At 37.9% G+C, this 12,872-nt stretch overlaps 1 protein-coding gene across 3 annotated transcripts in view; it reads right to left on the reverse strand.

Annotated features, from left to right (window-relative positions):
* The window catches only part of DENND5A (DENN domain containing 5A), a 109,556-nt gene that overhangs the window by 67,301 nt on the left and 29,383 nt on the right, over positions 1-12,872 (reverse strand). For 2 of the 3 annotated variants that reach the window (XM_032641656.1, XM_032641658.1), the window contains exons 2-3: positions 882-953; positions 11-120 (exon numbers count right to left, since the gene is read on the reverse strand). In XM_032641656.1, coding sequence (XP_032497547.1) covers positions 11-120; positions 882-953 — 182 coding nt within the window. Of the gene's footprint in view, positions 1-10; positions 121-881; positions 954-12,872 lie in introns of those variants that run through there. The other variant, XM_032641657.1, reaches the window with a different exon arrangement.

A 12,872-nucleotide genomic window follows, 5' to 3' on the forward strand; every position in this document is an offset into this window, starting at 1 on the left:
AAATACTAACCATTCCCACTGCATCTTGGTCAAAGGGATTCCAGTCCACGTTCTCAGGATATCGTGCAAGGACCTTAGACTTGAATGTTCGTCTCAATGGTGTCTGCTCAAAATTTTCTCCTGCAAGAAAAAGAATGAAGCAAGTCATCTCCACAAAGTCCCCTGAAACCACAGGTTATGAATATCTGAGCTTGGTAGTCCAGCAAGGTACAGAAATGAAGGCAAAAGGGTTAGTATGCCAACCATCTAAGAACAGGAAAGGTATTATAGTTATTAGATCAGTAAGAAGCTGGAAAAGTTTAGCACGGTTAATACTGGACACTGTTAGCTACCCTGGCTTTTCTTTAAAATGAAATCATTACTACAATCTTCTTGGGAGGAGAGGGGAGAAAGCACAAGGAAAGATGAAGGATTATATCCATCATTTTTTTTTCCCTAAAAGCTACATTTCATTTGCTTAAAGTCAACTAATAACATCATAAAAGCATAAATTATTTTAAATTCAAAATAAACTATGCATTTCTATGATCTCTGAAAAAATACAAAGGGGATTAAAAAATTCAAGAACATTATGAAAGCAGATTTCAGGATAAATCCAATGAGCTATTTTGTCAATTGAGAATCATTTGAAATTTCTGAAATTCTCCTTTGTTTCCCCCTTCCCCCTCCTAAAAACATTAGAGCATACTGAAATAAGAACACTGAAGAGAAAAGAGGAAGAATCAAAGAACCCACCACCTAGAGGGACACAAATATGAAAAAATCTATTGGTCGAAAAAGGCATAAGAAAGTTAGGTCAAAGGGTACAAAATGCCACTGGAGAGACTTATATAAGAGCCACCAGAATGCTTTGGGTGTTCTCAATTTTGTTTTGTTTTTACCTTCAGTTGTACTTGAAATGAAAGGGCTGGCACCATCCCTGGCTTTAGAAGCCTGTATGTACTGGCATAATGCTATATGATAAATGAAATAACATAGTATTACAATAAAGCAATGTTATTCAAACTTTTTTGACCATGACCCCAGTATGAAACAAAGTTTATATCATGAAGCAATAAACACACACATGATATATATAAATTTACTTAAAACAAAAATTTCACCAAAAAAATACCCTTACTATATGGAATGTGTTCTCATAATTTCTACTCTATATCATTAAAACCAAAAAGGCTAACTGCAGACCTACTAATGGTCATGATTCACAGTTTGAAAAACACTACAAAATAGTATAATGGGATGAAGAGCTCAACAGGTATTAAATTACTATAAAGCCACTAGTGCTTTTTCTAAAAGTATACCACCCAAATATTGCTTTTCCCAAGGGATTAGGGAGAAGGGAACAAATTAAATGCACCTAAATATTTTGAACAAATAAATTTAGTAGGCATCATGGAAAAATATGTGGGAAGCATGATCAAGGACAATTCAATTGAATTCTATATCTATTTACTGAGTAATCATGTTATACAAGGGCCTTAGGTACTGTGGAGGATAGAGATGAGCCAGATGAAACACCCATCCTCAAAGACCTTTCCGTTAAACGTATAGGAAAAATAACATACACAAATAACAATTTCCCAGGAAGGTTATTATCTGGGAGGCTCAAGCTTATGTGGTCTATCCATTCAGAGCACACTTGCACAGGATCCTGTTCACGGGCTCTAGTTGATAGAATAAATTCTGTTCCAACTAAAGGTTTTATAAGTTGGCTTAGAACCCAAAGGGGCTGGTGATTATTAAGGAAGATGCACTCCTCACCAACACAAGACTGGGATGAACCTAAAGTCAGATAGTCCTTCACTCTAAATCATCCCAGAGGCACCTTGAAAGTTTAAAACAGAGTTTATATTATATTACTTCTAAGGCACCTGTTCCAGAAACTAATAATGATTCCAGTCAGAGAGTTATTGCTTTTAACAATTAAAACCTTCACTTCCATTTTATCTCAGGTTTTGTCCACCATCATCATCAGAAGCCCACTTATTCATAATTTTCAACTTCTGACAAGACCCAACCTTATTTCTGTTAGTAAAGCAAGTTCCACAACTCAATTCCTCTAATTTCTAATCCCTTCTTCCAAATTGATTTTTCTGAAACTCTTTTCTAGCAAATTTCATCTCTCAAAATACATTTCATAATCTTCACTAAATAAAACTGGCAAAATCAGCCAGCAGCTGGTAATACCAGTAGCAACAAAGCCCTACAGCTATGTTGAGCTAGTCTCAGAGTTTTCACTAACACCTGCAAAGAGTGCAAAGAGCCCACCCATGGCAAGCCTGCACTCACTGTAGAAAGTAATTAAACAACAAGCAGCTGACATAAGATCTTGTCTACAGTCTGACATTCTCAGAATGTATTTTTAAACTGCATTCAGTTCTGAGAGAAGATAACTATTTCTTCCTCCTAAGCTTCTTTATTTTTAATTGTCAGTTTGCTCATTTCTTCCTTAGTAGGCTAGAAAATCCCCTCAGTAAAAACCACAAAATATTTGAACATATACAGGAATCAGGGCAGTTAGCAATGTCCTATATGGAAGCCTTTAGAGAAAGATGTTTTCCTAAGATGGCTACAAGGTGCCCCCTAAGACATGAAGAGCATTCAAAGGATGGAACAGGGGACTATTTAGGGGGAGAATTTTAAACAACCAGTGAGATGTAGAATGGATCCAGAAGTGAACATGATGAGCTGACCTGGAGTGTAGACAAAGAGGTGGGGGAAGCTATGAATCACAGGGAGAACTGGCCTTCAGATCCTCTGTCCCCACCACTACCTCTCCACCTCCTGCTCCTTCTTTAAACAAGCTGAGTAAAGAAGTCTTGTTAAAGAGTCAGGTTCTGAGTAAAGGCACAGAAGAGAGTGCCAATCTCAGACAAAAGTCCTTCTGTGTATTAGACTGGACCAGTAGCAGGAACATAGTCTTTTCACTGCAAGGGGAAAGAAGATGTATAAAGAAGAGGTATGAAGGCCCTGAGAATAATCGTTGTTCATTATAATCACCCTATGAAGTGTCAGAAAGTAATAGAGGAAGGAGATCACAAACCTAAGATCTTTTTGTTAAAACAATTCAATCTCTCATCATTTACCGAGGGCTGAGTTTTTTGAGAATAAGCAATGGAGACTTATTGCCTCAGGAACATCTACATAGCCCCACCTCCTGAAACCTACACATGTGTCACAGGTCCCATAAATCCTCAATTATTTAGACCTTTGGAAATTCAGACAATATCAGGAATATGACATCACAACAACTACTGTCCTATTGTCCTAGAAACAACAACTAATTATTTGCCCAACACAAATGTCAGCAGGTCTGAATATCAAAACTAAGGCCCATTTCTAACGGCAACTTAAAAATTAGTCAACTAGGTATCAGTCTGTCTTTGTGAATCTGCTCCCTGGAAAGTACAGTTCAGATAAAATCACGACAGATTTTTTTTAAAGCCTGCATGCCTTATAAGGACTTCTAATAGGTTCTTTGTTTACTTGTCCTGCTCTGGCCAGGCCAGAAACAAACTGATATTTGTATTGCTATTAGCCTCTTGGTACTAGCTTGATTTGAATAACCCTAAATGAGGGATGCTTATGCTGAGAAGCTTCAAAGGAACCCCTAAACTCTCTGAAATAATTTACAAATTTTTGTATGAAGACATTTGCATTTTTCTGGGGAGAGAACACAATTTCTATCAGATCTCAAAGGATCTCATGACTCGAAAAAGTTAAAAACCACAGCTCCAAATGTTTATCCTAATTTGGGCAGAAATATTTTGACCACTTAAAGGTTAACCTAAATGGGCAGGTTTTCATACAATCTAAAATAAAATACACATACTACTAAATAACTGCTTTCTAGGTTGATGATGACCCAAATTAAAACCATTATTTTCTCCTTTCTTATCATGAGACACCTATGTTGATTGTTTCATACATACATGTCAACAAGTTAAAAAAGAAAAGAAATATCCTCAAAACTTCTGTCTGAAGTCCTCTGTAAGGTCATCAGAAAATGTTCACCAAGATCTCCAAGTTGTACATTTATATTAAATTTATTACATCTGTGTTTTTAAATGGTAGAGCAGATATGAAAACGTCGGTACCAAAACAGCTACCTGAGAAAGACCCAATATGGTTAAATCTCAACCTGGTTTATGTTGAACCACACAAAACTTCTCCAGATCACAGTGCTAGCTTAGATTCAAGCACAATAAAAATAACCATCATTTCCTGGGAAACTGTTTATGGGACACATCTGTTATATCTACATCTTGGGTTAGATATACCAAATAAAATGAATACTTCAATTTCTAAACCTATCAGTAATCAGAGTTTGGATACACTAAAGGAGTTTTACATAGAATTTGAAGTTAAAAAAAAAAACGGACTTCCCTGGTGGCGCAGTGGTTAAGACTCCACGCTCCCAATGCAGGGGGCCTGGGTTCAATTCCTGGTCAGGGAACTAGATCCCACATGCATGCCGCAACTAAGGAGCCCGCCAGCCACAACTAAGGAGCACACATGCCGCAACTAAGGGCCTGCACAACCAAATAAATAAATTAAATAAATATTAAAGAAGAAGAGAGCTAAGGACAATTTTATATCTGGTCCCTTGGAGGAGATAGGGAGGATAATATAAATATCTGTGAAACTGAAACAAAACACAAAAAAAACAACAAAAACTGACTTCGTCAACAGAATAATGTATATCTAGTTTGATGGAAGTTCTGCTTCCAGCGAGACCAACTCTCTGGCAGATAACTATGAACTCCGGACAAAATATAAAAAACAACTACCTGAAGGTACTAGAAATGAAAAGCAGGCAGATTATGAAGGCAGATGGAGGGTTAACTCTTGGAAAAAGGTAACAACACTGGATAAATGTCCCCTTTTCATGGCTTTTGGCTAGGCAGGTCCCAGTCTATGCCATGAGAGGTGGCTAAAATTCGGATAAAAATCCATAGTTATACTAGCTTAAGGAACCAGAGGACAGAATTTAAAGGCAACCACAACAGCTGGGAAGCAAGGGAAGGAAATTCCAGAGAGAGCCAGAGAGGGGGTGCCCCTAACTCTGTGTATAAACGCTGCTCAAATCTCTGGCTGATCCCTGAACCATGCGTGCATGGAACAGATCCCAAGCAGCTAGCTTAGGGCTAACAGAACTGAACTGAGATTTAAGCGGCCACTCACTGCTGGGAAACAGAACAAACAAAATTCAATGTTTTTGGAGGAAGGTGACAGAATCCAGAGTCTCTACAACATATCGTACATAATGTCAAGGACACAATCTAAAATTGTTCAACATATAAAAAAACAGAAAAACATGACCCATTCTCAAGAGAAGAGTCAATCAAAAGTAAACGACTTTGCATTGATCCAAATATTGGGATTAGCAGACAAGGATTTAAAACAGCAATGTTCATAATGAATGAAAAGGCAGAACAACGAAATAGACACTATAATTAAGTGGATGGGCTTAAAAGCAGATTGGAGATGCAGAAGAGTTAATGAACTTAAAAACAGGTCAACCAAAAAATAACCAATCTGAAGAACAGAGAGAAAAAAGATTAGTGAGAGAAAGGGGGTCAGGGGTGGGAGGACCCAAAGATATGTGGGGCAGCAAGTCTAACATACATATAATTGGAGCCCCAAAGGAAAGGAGAGCAAATGAGGCAAAAAAGAATATTTGAAGAAATAATGATCAAAATTTTCCCAAATTTGGTAAAAGATATAAATTTACAGAGTCAAGAAGCTCAGCTGAATCCCAAGCAGGATAAATACCAAGAAAATCATATGCAGTCAAATTTTTGAAAAAAAAGAGAGAAAAAATTTTAAGGAGAAAATCTTGAACGGAGCCAGAGGAAAAAAAATACATTAAAGAAGAAAAAATTATTGAAATTACTACTGCCTTTTTAACAGAAACAATGGAGATTAGAAGACACGGAACAACACCTTACAAGCACTAAAAGAAAAAGAAAAAAAAAGGCCTTGTCAACCTAGAATTCTATAAACAAACAAAAATCCTTCAAAAATGAAGGCAAGGGCTTCCCTGGTGGCGCAGTGATTGAGAGTCCGCCTGCCGATGCAGGGGAAATGGGTTCGTGCCCCAGTCCAGGAAGATCCCACATGCTTGTGTACCGCAAAAAAAAAAAAAAAAAAAAAAAAAAAAAAAAATGAAGGCAAAATTAAAACAAAGTAAAGCAAAACTAAGTAAAGCAAATTAAAACAAAGTAAAGCAAAACTAAGTAAAGCAAATTAAAACAAAGTAAAGCAAAACTAAGAGAATTCATTGCTGCAGACCTGCACTACAAGAGTAAGAAGAGCCCATCCCAATAGGTTACACGCTGTATGATTCCATTTATATAACATTCTTGAAATGACAAAATTATAGAAACGAACAGGTTAGTGGTTGCCAAAGGTCAGGGATGGGGGGAGGGTGGCTATAAAAAGGCAACCCTAAGAATTCTTGTGGTGATGGAACTATTCTGTATCTTGACTATATCAATGTCAGTATCCTAGTTGTGACAGTATACTATAGTTTTTTAAGATGCTACCATTGGGTAAAGAGTACCGGGTAATCTCCCTGTATTATTTCTTACAACAGCTTATGAATCTACAATTATGTCAAATAAAAAGTTTAATGTATTTAAAAAGTATATTTTTAATGTTTAAAAAGTGTTTTAATGTTTTTAACAATCTGCCAAAGTTTTAAAGCAGAGGCTGCAGGCAACACAATTGAAGCATTCAGAGCTATACCTTGGACAGAGCTCTTTGAAGGCAGCTTAACTATCCCTCTCTCCAGGCCCAAGACAGAAGTGTCACATAAACTGCCTCACCTCACCACATCAACAGCAACCCTACAAGGTCTAGTTCACATTATCTACAGCAAGAATGATGAAATTTTTTTCCTCTGGGAATGGATATAACCAGGTTATTATGCTATCCTTTGCATACTGGCATCCTGGGATGTCCTACAATTGATCCCGTTAGTGTCACTGGCCATCAATTCAGTGCTACTCATGCTATAATCAATTTCCTTCCTGCATTAAAAGACATCACTGTATTTCTCCTGTTACAAACGTTTCCGAAACTGACTGCACATCAGAATAGTATTACTACCAACTCATACTTCGGTTTTCAGTTCACACTGAAAACCAGCTGGTTTTATCTTCAATTCATTTGTTGCCCCAGCATTTCAATTCTGCTTGTCTTCTAGATAATTTCTCAACCCCTGTACAAATCAGAGATCATCTTCTGTCATCTTTGACTAACAGGGCACAATGTAGTAAGAGAAGGGAATGCAAATTTCTAACTAAATTAACCTTATTACTTTTAGATGACTACTTCATTAATATCAGCACTTTTTAAATAGAGACAGCTTTAAAACACACAGTAAGACTAGCAAGCAGAGTTCTGGTAGCTAAAGAAAGCCATCTTACACTGCCCTCATCACTGTCTTCTTCCTCTCTTGTACACATACAATCGAGGTAAATTCACAGCTCCTGCAGCATAAAGTGAAGAAGGTAACTGCTCCTTGAAGAGACAGCCTATACCTTGGCCCACATCACCAAGATGACTGTGGTGCTCAGGAGTCAGACATTTACAAACAAATATCCAGAATGTAGATAGTGAGCTGCCCCCACCTGGGACAAGCCACAAGGCCTCTTCTAAGGCACTATCTAACCCAGGAAAGCTATTTACCAGGCTTTTCAATGAAAGAGCAATAGAAACCATCTGTTACTCCTATGTGTTCCCCTGAGGAAGATTTGTTCACTTTCTTTCTCAACATATTTTCTTTGTCAGATAACTTTAGATTTGTGTATACAGCCACTACTGTTATTGATGCTTTGCCTCCTGCTTGATATCATCCAGGCACCACACCTAGTCCAACTCATGAACCTAGTATTCTTAAAATGGCTGAACTTCTCATGTACCCGATTTTAACAAGAGACTGAGATTTGAGAACCTATCCAGAGATGACTGCTCCAAACCATAGCTAAAACAGAACTTTGGTAGCAAGACATCAAGTGTAGACACTGCCTCCCTTTCAGCCCAGCTGAATACCCTGCAGGGCACACATTTGTTGAGCTAACATCTTGAACTAAGATATGTAATTTGCTGTGTTTAGTGGGGAAAGCAAAAAGCTCTCAAATTCATGGTCTATCAGACCAGTTTAACGAACCCAGTCCTGTGAGATGGAAATACACATACTGTTCTAAATAGAGTGAGGGCTCCCAGAGGCTTTACGTGTGTATACACAGGCACTTTTCTCTATAAGCTGGGCCCTCCGGAAAACTGGGCTTAGGCAAACCCACTGGACTGGAATCTCTAAGTAAGAAATAGCAGAGGACAAATATGAGCGATGGTCCCCATGCTCTCCTCAATACCAAATTTTAAAATAAGCAGCCTAAATTAAGTGTAAACAACTAGCCTGGAAGGGAGGAGAGAGGGTCCAGGTCCCACCTTGGCTACTAACTGTATGATCCTAAACAACTTACTGAGTTTTGTGGGTCTCACTTTCCTCAACTGAAAGATTAAGAAGCAGAGAACTAGTTGGTGATCCGTAAAGGTTTTTCCAGCTCGATCATTCCATGACTTAATGACTGCTGGGCCTACAGTCTGACCAAGCGTGGAAATTCTACCTTTCAAATTGTGAGCTCTAGGCATGCATTAGTTCTCCCTCTACTGCCTGTCTCTTCCCAAAATCCCACTAAAACAGTAGTAGAGGTGGGGAAGCATAAACCTATAGAATGAAAGTGAAGATAATAGCAACAAAATTTTAGAAGCTGGGAAGCAGATGGATGAATCATTACTGACAGTAGACTTGAGAAAACTGAGATACAACATAACCTCCAAAAAACTCAGGAACTTGTAGCATCAGGTACTTATGAAGTAGGGATTACGATGGGGCTAAAAACAGAAGAATTGATTGAAAGTCTATTTAAGAACCAGCTGGCATCAGCTCATGAATAAACAAAATGTTGTGTAACTACACAATGGAACATTATTCAGCCATAGAAAGAAATGAAGTACTGTTACATCCCGCAACACAAATGAACCTTGAAAACATTATGCTAAGTTAAAGAAGCCAGACACAAAAGGCCACATGCTGTATCATTTCATGTATATGAAATGCCCAGAATAGGCATATTTACAGAAACAAAAAGTGGTTGCCAGGGGACTAACTGCTAATAGGTATGCAGTTTCCTTTTGGGATGATGGAAATGTTCTGGAACTAGACAGTGTGATGGCTGCACAACACAGTGAATACACTAAAAACCACTGAAGTGTACACTTCAAAATGCCACATTTATGTTACATGAATTATATCTCAATTTTGAACCAGCTGGACCACCCAGCCCACCCCACCCCACCCTATACATTTTTCACTCCATCTGGCCTCCTCCATTCAAGAAGAAAACAAAGTTTATTCTTTATAATGGATAAATAAAAGAATGAGTGGGGAGGGCAAATGGGTGATGGTGGTCAAAAGCTACAAACTTCCAGTTGTAAGATAAATAAGTCTTGGGGCTGTAATGTACAGCATGGTGACTATAGTTAACAATACTGTATTGTATATCTAAAAGCTGCTAAGAGAGTAAATCTTAAAAGTTCTCATCACAAGAAAAAAAAAACTTGTAGCTATGGTGATAGATATTGACTAGACATGTAATCATTTCACAATATATACATATATCATTGTTGTACACCTAAAACAATACATTGCTATATGTCAATTATATCTCAATTAAAAATAAAAAAAAGAAGGGACTTCCCTAGCAGTCCAGTGGTTAAGACTCCACGCTCCCATTGCAGAGGGCATGGGTTCAATCCCTGGTTGGGGAACTAAGATCCCACATGCCGCACAGTGCAGCCAAAAAAAATAAATTAAAAATAATAAGAAGAAGAATGGGTGTCTATACTTGGGATTGTACAGTTATCAAGCATTAACAGCTGAGAAACCACAGACATAGCTGAGAGCAAGGGTATCATTCTAAAAATAGGGAAATAAGAGGAGATTTACATACTGAACATTGAGACCCTCAGTGCTCTTCCACTACTTGGCTCTCAGAAAGTTAGCAGCTAGGATTATGCCCTCAAGGCAGAGATCTGAAGGTGCATTTTATGTGAACCTGACCAGCACAAGAAAAAAGACCTAGAGATACTGATGGTACAGGGGAAAAACTACATAGCCAAATAATTCTATAGTGAACCTCTCAGTAACCAAATCCCACCTATGAACACAGAGATCCCAATCAGCTTCTTTGTGCATTATTATTTTTTTTAATTTTATTTATTTATTTATTTATTTATTTATGGCTGTGTTGGGTCTTCGTTGCGGTGCGCGGGCTTCTCATTGTCGTGGCTTCTCTTGTTGCAGAGCACTGGCTCTAGGTGCGCAGGCTTCAGTAGCTGTGGCACGCGGCCTCAGTAGTTGTGGCCCACGGGCTTGGTTGCTCTGCAGCATGTGGGATCTTCCCAGGCCAGGGCTTGAACCCATGTCCCCTGCATTGGCAGGCGGATTCTTAACCACTGCGTCACCAGGGAAGCCCCTTGGTGCATTATTCTTAGATGTAATGCATAGCCAGAGATCATGAGGTGGAAAATAACTCCCCACTCCTTAAGGATGGGCTGCTCATAGGAAAAATCTGACAAACGCTACCAAATCTGACAAACATTGGAAAAATCTGACAAACACTATTAGGAGATCAAGATAAACATGAACAATGATAAGTCATGTTGAGAGTATATATGTATTCCTGACATAATATGATGAAAATGACACTTTACCTCTGTAGTCTTCCTCTCAAAAAACCATAACTCCAGTCTAATCATGAAGAAAAACATCACACACATCCCGATTGAGGGACATTCTACAAAACAGTTGACCAATATTCTTCAAAACTGTCGAAGTCATCAAAAAGAAAACAAGCCTGAGAAAAGGTTACAGCTAAAAGAAGCCTAAACAAACATAACGACTATTTATAATATGGTATCCTGAATGGGGAATACTGGACAGAAAGAGAGTTATGCAAAAACTAAGAAAATATGAATAAAGTATGGAGTCAGTCCACTAAGTCTAATATCCAAATAATAGAATCCCATAAAGAGAGAACAGAGAAAATAAAGGGGAAGCTCTTATCAACAAAATAATTCAACAAAATTTCCCAGAAATGAAGGTTATGAATTCCCAAATTCGCAAGTGCACTCCAACGATCCAGCACAGTGGATGAAAACAGACCCACACTTTAATTATAATAATGTATCAATATTGGCTCACTAATTGTGACAAATGTACCATATTGAATGTTAAGATACTACTGTTGGGGAAACTGCGTGTGGGGTATATAGGAACTTCCTGCACTATCTTCACAACTTTTCTATAAATGTAAATCTATTCTAAAACAGTTTACTTAGAAGATTTTTAAAATTATATCCCATTTAAACAAAATGTCCAGAATAAGCAAATCAAAGACAGAAAGTACATTTGTAGTTGCCTACGGTGGGGGGATATGGACTTCATGGTATGTAAATTATATCTCAATAAAGTTGTTTTTAAAAAAAATAAAAAGACAAACAACAACAAGCTTGTGGAAATTTAAAAGGTCTCTGCCAAAACTAAAATTAACCAAGAAAGATGTATATATGGAATGTGCAGCAAACTGGATCTATCACAAGAAAAGTATCACAAAGTATAACTCCAAGATAAAGGGACAACCTAAGGTACTAGCTGTGCAATAGGCCTAGCAAGCCAAGATTTCAAATGATCCAGATTGATGGAGCTAGAGCAAGGATCCATAGTTTGTGTAAGATTCTCAAAGGGATCTGTGAACCAAAAACTACCATAAGCCACTGCTTCAAAGTATCCATTACAGGTTTCACCCAAGGGTTAAACCACAACATACTCCTATAACAAAAAGAATCTCTCAGATGCTGCAAATCTCAAAGAGAAGAAATATAGAGAGTAATGAAGATTAACACAGTTTTCCTAACTAGATATGATCATGTACAAATAAAAGGAAAGGAAACAGAGGCACAGTTAAAGCCCTCAAGAAGCCTTGTGAATGTGATTTCAGATGAAACTTGATACCCTCTACAGAGCTTAAGACATCCTGAAGATAATGGTATTTTATTTAATTCTGTGGTTTCTGTCCTACCTACCTCAAAAAATAAAATGACATGATAAGAAAAATCACATAAAAATTTTAAATCAGAAGAACATTAAGGCTTCCCTGGTGGCGCAGTGGTTGAGAGTCTGCCTGCCAATGCAGGGGACACGGGTTCGTGCCCCGGTCCGGGAAGATCCCACATGCCGTGGAGCGGCTGGGCCCGTGAGCCATGGCCGCTGTGCCTGCGCGTCCGGAGCCTGTGCTCTGCAACAGGAGAGGCCACAACAGTGAGAGGCCCGCATACCACAGAAAAAAAAAAAAAAAAAGAAGAAGAACATTAAAAGAAGCAAAAAAAACAGGTAAGTACCTATAACATACATTTCCCATAAATTGCCCAAAAAATGACAGTTTGCTTATAATATATATTTTTTACTGAAGTATAGTTGATTTACAATGTTTCAGGTATACAGCAAAGTGACTGTTATATATATCTACACATATACATACTTTTTCAGATTCTTTTCCATTATAGGTTATTACAAGATATTGAATATAGTTCCCTGGGCTATACAGTAAGTCTTTGTTGTTTATTTTATACATAGTAGTGTGTATCTGTTAATCCCAAATTCCCAATTTATCCCTCCCCCTGCCCCCACCTTTTCCCCTTTGGTAACCATAAGTTTGTTTTCTATGTCTAAGAGTCCATTTCTGTAATTAAGTTCATTTGTATCATTTTTTAAGATTCCACATATAAGTGATATCATGGTA

Source organism: Phocoena sinus, chromosome 8, assembly GCF_008692025.1.
Source record: "Phocoena sinus isolate mPhoSin1 chromosome 8, mPhoSin1.pri, whole genome shotgun sequence".
NCBI lineage: Eukaryota > Metazoa > Chordata > Mammalia > Artiodactyla > Phocoenidae > Phocoena > Phocoena sinus.